This window comes from Ambystoma mexicanum, chromosome 13 (genome assembly GCF_040938575.1).
Source record: "Ambystoma mexicanum isolate Mex_15411 chromosome 13, UKY_AmexF1_1, whole genome shotgun sequence".
In the NCBI taxonomy this organism is placed as follows: domain Eukaryota; kingdom Metazoa; phylum Chordata; class Amphibia; order Caudata; family Ambystomatidae; genus Ambystoma; species Ambystoma mexicanum.
This window is the reverse complement of record NC_090938.1, coordinates 158681653-158689218: the sequence shown is the minus strand read 5'-3', so window position 1 is coordinate 158689218 and position 7566 is coordinate 158681653. Positions and strand designations below refer to the sequence as shown.

Below are 7566 nucleotides of genomic sequence, written 5' to 3'. Positions count from 1 at the left end.
ATTCTGTAGTATATGTCTATCTTGTGTTTGTCAAATTTTGTAGGTGCACGTTGTGGTGCATTAGTGTTGCCATACTATTAGAAGAGCTGTATGATTGGTGTTTAAGTAGAGTGAGGTCCTTTTAGCGGGATTTGTTATAAAAAAAGATGCACTGTGAGGTGCATGGTTTGCATTGTGGTGCATGCTGAGGTGAGCGAAGTGTATCATAGTTTATTTGATGTTAGAAGAGGTTTGACTCTTCTCTGTCTATGTGTAATGAGTGTGTGGTCTGCAGTTGCGCGGAATATGTTTAGTCCATATTGTGTATTTTATAAATGGAGATGTGCGGCTGTCACAAACCCGAGCAGGATCAAGAACACACAGGCCCAGAAGTAGAAAGATTTCTTTTTTAGAGTAGGGACAGGTTTGCACCAAAAAACACAGATACTCCAATTTCTCTCTTTAACTGGCAATCCGGGATAAGTATGGACGAGACTCCTCCGGGCCGGGCAAGACGTTTCATTAGCAGGATTAGTTCTGCTTATACCTGACCGGTGGTTTGCAGGTACCATAATAGAGCCAACTTAGACATATTTTACCACAACACTGAATGGCTTTTCCTTAGGGTTCCAATCAGGAAAAGAAAAGTCTCTGGTTGCAACACAAGCGACATTGTTCAAAACAAGACTCTGGGTCCTACAAAAGTCCCCAGGCTCTTGTACTCCTCAATGCAGGGTTCCACCCCAGGTTGGGTTTTGTAACCCGCAGGCTGGTGGGATAGCTCACTGGATCCTCCCTCCACGGCCTCAGGTCCTAGCATCTCTTACCAAGAGGTGGTGCCCATTACCCCTAAGTAAGGCAAGGGACAGAGGCACTCTTGTCTCATTTAAGCGCCCCACAGGGTTGGGCTTAGTTGCTTTTTTAAAGTGGGTTCACTTAACCAGGTTTAGAGGTATTAATGACAACCCCTCAGTCTATAGTCACTCCCAGGTCTCAACAGACTTTCCCATTCAACAGCCTACCTTTGCTGTCGTTGAACGGAGGGTAGAGCCTTTACCAGAGTGATTTCCTCGAGGGCATGGCATAAGACTTTGTTACAGTGCTATCTTTTCCAACCGCCAGTATAACTGCCAACAAAAACGTTGTGGGCGTGGTGCCGTGAATGTGCAGGAGAATGGAACACATAAGTGCAAGAATTGAGTGAGTTTTCTTGAAATGTCAGTTCGCAATTGAGTTTGATGTGAGGTGGATAGGCCAGCAGGTGCCCTTACGAATGTAGGTACCTGCATCCATGTTGAAGAAGCAGTAATGAGTACCACATGTTTATAATAGTACTGCCCGAGTGCTGTCTTCATTGCAGAGATGCACATGCATCTAAAGTGGAGGGGGGACGCAATGGCCAAGCTGAGCCAAAGCCATGGATCAGAGGGAGACACAGGGCGCTGATGGGGACAGATGGTTGATGGGGTAACTTGAGGTGGGACATTGTGATGGTGGCATAAGGAAAAAGGTGTCCCCAAGGGTGAGATGTGAACCTTTATAAAATGGTACGCCCTACAGTACACACCATCTGAGGTTTCCGTTGGGGCATTTTGGGGCAGATTCTCATAAATGCAAATGAAAGAAGTGCAGAGGATGCACTGTTTATGTTTGCTTTAATTTTCGAAACATGCCAAAATGGTGTAATTGTAATATTGTACTTGTAATGTCAAACTGGGCGCACACTTGAAATGTCAAACTGGTAACTCATTGGGCACCTCAAGTTTAAAAGGAATGCCAATTACTGTGCATGACCAACTGGGTGCTTAATGGGAATGGATGGCGGATCTTACTCAGAATGTTAAACTGGGAGTCTACAGGAATATCTTAATGTTATTGGAGTTTGCAGGTGGTGGATGCTATGTACTATTGCACATGGGTATAGCGATACATTTATGGGTGTCCCCTTATGTTATGTCAACTAGTGTCGCACAAAGCCATTGGGCTTCTGTTGAACGATGTTTCCCTCACTGTTGCTTTCCAACACGCCAGATATGCCACTCTATACTTGCAATGCGTGGATATTTAGGCTAGCACTGTCTTGTACTTATTTTCTAATAACTGCTTTGATGACTAAATCTGAGCTTAAAAACGGCCATGCTGGCTCTGGAGATGACCACCAAGACACACTGTATGCATCCACAGAGAAAAATAGGGTTATATGTTGTATAATGTATACGTAGAAACGCGATATAAAGCAGCATGTAAGTAGAATTGATATCAAACAAAAGAGCAAGGCGCATATCATAGAGACAGTTTTATTAATCCTTCAACCTATCTTTTGTATTGTTCTTATTCAATTAACGCTTATCTTTAAATAATGCTTCCTTGACAAACAGTATGCACTTTCGCCAACTGTCTAAACGTGTGATATTACTTAAAAAGTGCTCTTTTGTAACTCAAAAGGTGCAAGCAACATCTTGGAAGCCAAAACATATATATGTATACCAAAGCATACGGGTCACAGTAAAAAGTGCACATAATCAATGTCACCAAATACACAATGCAAAATATACAGATCATATATGTAAACATTTAAACTTGTCAATCAGTGCAAATTTTATGGTACAGTGAAACGCAAGTAATGTTAAAAAAGGAATACCAGCAGAAAACTACAGTTTATATGGAGAACTGTCAGGGGGTTAAGAGCAAGATGGGGCAGATGGGGAGCAGGTCAATCAGGACATGGTGGCTGTGCACCATTCGAAGAATACTGTTGAATAACATTTGAACTCCTGACAGAATGTTCTTAAACATTTAAGTTTTTTTGTCAGTAGGAATGGAAACATTTTATGTTTCTACTTTTCCAGAATGCTCAGCAATGAGAAGAGGGCAGCCAGGCTTGCCATCGAATTCATTTTACTTATATTGCTGTTTACTGGCCCATTGTTTGATCACGATTGGACCGTCCTGCAGTCATCCTCAATGATGCTAAAAGGTCTGTGGGAAGCCAAGCATGAGTCCTCCCTCAAAAGCGGGGTGGGGAGGGGGATTGCGATATATAGTAGTGGAAAAGAACTGGCCCCGAGCATCAGTATTGTTTTTTTTTTTTACAAGGAGGTTGAAATAGATCTCGGCAGGCACGATCCTTTGGAAGGGGTCTGTTGCTGGTAGGCGGGCCCCCTGCCAGGATACAACGTACACCCCAGTATCCAGGTCACGTGTGGAGTTTGTCTGAACTGTAGGCGACAACATTGCAAATTACAGCCAACAGAGTTTTCACTGCATTACACTCTATTGGAAGCCTGGTATTCTGGGTCCAAAGGAGCTGACCTTTGAAAAGTGGTTGGACAGCATGTGTGTGTTGTTTTCTTGGCTTGGTCAATAGTAGTTAATGAATGTCCTTGGCTCGCCTTTTGTCCTTGCATGGACACGCCTGATGCAACTTGCTAAGATCTGATAAGTCATCATGGTTTCCAAGCCCATCTGGAAGCAGGCCCAGCCGCATCTCTTTCTCACACTTCTTCGAAATAGATTTTGGGTTTGCCAAGCTTGGTGCAGACTGTAGAACTTGTCACATCAAGAACTTGTCACATCAAGGAGATTGGCATCAGCCCAGTGCTCAATATTCTTAAGACTTTCTAATCGCTTCTGTCATATGTCCTACCAACTACAGCGCGCTGAGCACAGGAAGTCATGTGTTCCTTCACCAGTACACGTAATACATGCACATACAAAGATGGGAATTCAAACGTGTTGCAGCCGTAAAGCTATGTAGGGGAGGCATTCACCGGTATTCAAAGCCTAGTGGCTTTACTCTAGGCCTTCACATAAAACCAAGTCCTTTTTCTTTTCCCATCTCATTCGCCCTCATGAACGTCTTGAAGGATTTGCAGGAGGTTCTGCAAACCGAAAATGTAGCCTTGGTCAGGTCCATCGTAAGTGGTGCGATTGTTCCTGGAACCCTTGTAGGTTGTATGAGCAAAATCAATCATGCGGACATCCACGTTGGGAAAGCTGCTGCCAGGGCAATGGGTTTGGCTGCCTGGAGGCTGCTTGTCTGATGCTGGCATGTGCTCCGTTGCCTCCTGACCTTCGTATATGATGAGCAGGGAACTGGAGTAGAAGCGATAGGAGCTCTGACCCTCAATTACTGACTTTAAGGCCTTCAGCTGGAAGATGATGGACTCAAAGAGGTCGGTGCGCAGTCTCTGCCCATTGTGTAGAAAGTGGTAGAGTGCCTGCCTGAAGCCATCTGCTGAAAGCTTCCTTCCAAAGTACTTGTCTTTGCAGATGAAGCTGCCTGTGTTTGCCTGGTAAACCTGCAAGAAACGAAATGCGTATTAGTTATGACTGTTACTTTGAAAGGTATAGTTCATAATTTATACTTGCATGTGAATTGAAAGGTTATAAAAAAATGAATCGAACTGATGCATTGCAAACCAAAGCTCTAAGTCTCAATACACAGATCATGAGTCCCCAAGCCTACTTACTGCTTAATTGCCATTTTAATGCACTCCTAGGGCATTCTTCTCCAAACTTAATCGCCTTCTCTGAGTGTTAGACGGAGCAGACATGTTAAATGGCAGAAAGGCAACATATGATTCTGCCACAGGAGTCAGAAGGCAGGGTTCACTTCTGGGGATGCCTGGCAAGTCCATTGCGGGACTATTGATGATCTTAAGGGACTGCAATATTCTGTTTCCTTTGGTGGAAAATCAGCATGGATTAATCTAGGGGCCCGTTATGTGCATGGCTGTCTGTACAGTCATGGGTTCAAGGCAGATTGTTTAAAGTGGCATGCCTAGACATTTGCCTGGGGCTGCAAATGAAAGGGAGGGAGGCAACGTTGGTAAAGAAATTATCAACACATGTAAGACACCCAAGAATATAGACGTCTGCAGCTTTCAGTATACATTTGTGAAGATTTTCTTTTTATTGTTCAATTATTGTGGCGTCCAAATAGAGGGTCATAATAGCAAGAGAAAGAGAAAAAGCGAGATTGAGAAAGAAAACGGCAAATAAAAGAGGACTATGGAAGCAGAGAGACAACTAAGCAAGGAAGGCAGAGAGGCAAAAAAGGAGATAAGTTGAACACAAAGGAGTTGAGAAAGAAGTAGGGATGGAAAGCCAAGATAGATGGATTGGAGACATGGAGAAAAGAGAGGCAGTGTTGGGTTTGTATTTGCATTTTAACCATGATAGAAACAAAACAACTGCACATGGAACAAAGCTTGACAGTAGTAATCCCAATGTTGGGTGTTTCATAATTGCAAGAAGATAGTGTGAGCAGTAACAGAATAGCATATGGTCAGATCCTTTGTAAGTCACAAAGACATACGATCCAGGACCTGTGAATGGTAGTGAAGGACTTAGTCATCTTGCATATTGACAATGGTAGCACCCTCTTGTCAGGTCTCCTGGCTGTTTACCTGCCCTCCCCAACTCTCCTCAAAGCGGGCCACCAGGCCATGGCTCACCTCACCACCGGATCTATGAAATTTGACCACATTACCCCAACCATGCGCAAATTACACTGGCTCTTAATCCCGGTAGGATCTGGTTCAAAACTATGTGTCTCAACTAGGGCAAACTAAAAACCTCTGGCAGCACTTTGATTTTTACACATAAGTACAGCCAAAAATCGCTGTTTCCTATCAATATTTCTTTGTAAAATTAATATGAAAATCAATGTTGGTCTCGCGGTTGCCTCTCGAAGTGGTCAGTCATGCCTTGAAGGCCATTCAATGCAAACAAGCATTAAGCAATTTAATGGTCTTTAAATGGCTGCAGAGATGAGGGTCAGTTTAGCCGCATTTACGGCAGCAGCAATTACATTTAAGGTGAATTAGAGCATAGCTTGACGTACAGGTACCTATCCTTGCGAGTGTCGCATTAGAGCCACCTATCACTAATCTACATGTCTAATTTGAATACATGTGGAACTAATCTACTTAAAACTTATTTTTACAGTTAAAAAATAAAATGTGGAGAGAGACCGAAATGCCGAAAAAAAATACAACAAAACAAGAATCTTGAATTCTGAGAGAACGGGGAAGAGGAGCTCAGATGTGAGAGAAGAGGATGGGCAGTGAGAGAGAGAACTTGTTGTTCAGAGGTGATGGAGACCAAAATGGAGCCTACCAGCACAGGGTCAGGATGGGTAGAGGGGGAATGATAGGAGACATATGGATGGACAGAAGGAAAGGGTTTGGCCTGTGCCTGTAACATATTTTTGTGGCTCCACTGCCGTTCCGTGACTGTGTAGTGTTGCAATTGAAAATGTGCGATGGCATACCAGGGAATGTATCCCTATGCCAGCAAAACCTCTAGGGCAAGTACTGGACCGTTGTCATCTGTGTAATTTGGGACATGCTTCTTGCTTTACAATTACCTAGCAAAGCATATGTCTTGAGTACTTCAGCATAAACCAATAGAAATCTAGGGCCATCCATGTCTAACACATTGGAGATTGGAGTCGTGTGATGGAAATAAGCACGTGGTTGCTATCGCTGAGCGATCAAGGTAATTTTAAGGACATTACATCCTATTAGCACCCGAGCGGGGTAAGCTAGCCAATCAGGTGGCTAGGAATGAGGGCTAGAACCACTGTTGCAAGCCCACGTTCCAGCCAGCCTGACGGCCGGCTCCCCCGCAGCCATCTTCCTCTCACCCTCCTCCTTTTTAAAATTGTAATCCCTTCCCACTCCCCATTCACCTTATTTCGGCTGCAGTGGCACTTGCAGCCCCTCCTTCTTTATGTCTCCACTTGCCGCCATGGAAAGGGAGGAGGGGTTCCGTATGGAGCCCCGCCTTCTCTTTCCCATGGTGGCCATCTTTGTAAAGGATTTTCCTTCATTCAACGGGACGCGTGCGGCGTCCCATTGAATGAAGGAAAACCAGTTTTTTAGCACCCCGGTTTACTGCTTTGGCAAACCAGGGTGCTAATAACCTTAAGCGCCCGTTCCAATCCTAGAGACAGGAGTAGTTATTTTCCATGATTGTGGCCATGTGCTGCTTTTCCGGGCACAAGGAAAAGATACATGTGAGTGGATAGTGTTGCTTTCTTTCAAAGTGCAGACACAGCACAAGGGTTAATGGCCCAGAGCCCTCGTTATCCGCCTGAGCGAAGGCGTTAACTACTGTTCCAGCCCTTGGAACGGGAGCTTATAGCCATAATAAAACATGTTTAAACTCCCTTCATTCTCATTGCAGTGGGCATATTTCGAAGGGATTGTGTCCTCCAACGTATTCCTTATCTTTGATAATACGTTTCCAGCTTGCTGGCCTCAGAAATTTTTTCTGTAGAGGGCGCTGCACGTCGACGTCCGTCGAGTCGATGTACCTCGATGGCCACCGTATCGGCGCCGATGTCACCAAGCCCATGAATAGCCACGCGCTGCGACCGTTGTTCAGTTCCGTTTTTCTGCGCTCCGTGGGGCCTCGGAACGTGGTTGCTCAGTTCAGTCAGGATAACCCTTTATCTACTCTAATAAATACCTATTCGTTCTCGATGGCATCTTCATCGGAACCGACGACGCCGCGATCCGGCTTCAAGAAATGTCGAGACGGGGGAAAAAAAATTTCGAAAACGGATCCACACAGGAT

General features: G+C 44.5%; 1 protein-coding gene across 3 annotated transcripts in view; it reads right to left on the bottom strand.

Moving 5' to 3' along the window:
- Positions 1–2262: 2262 nt before the first annotated feature.
- IP6K3 (inositol hexakisphosphate kinase 3) overlaps positions 2263–7566 on the bottom strand; it is a 98555-nt gene continuing 93251 nt past the window's right edge. For 2 of the 3 annotated variants that reach the window (XM_069633518.1, XM_069633520.1), the window contains one exon: positions 2263–4280. In XM_069633518.1, the coding sequence (XP_069489619.1) occupies positions 3819–4280 (462 nt within the window). In that variant the 3' untranslated portion in view covers positions 2263–3818. The remainder of the gene's footprint in view (positions 4281–7566) is intronic. The other variant, XM_069633519.1, reaches the window with a different exon arrangement.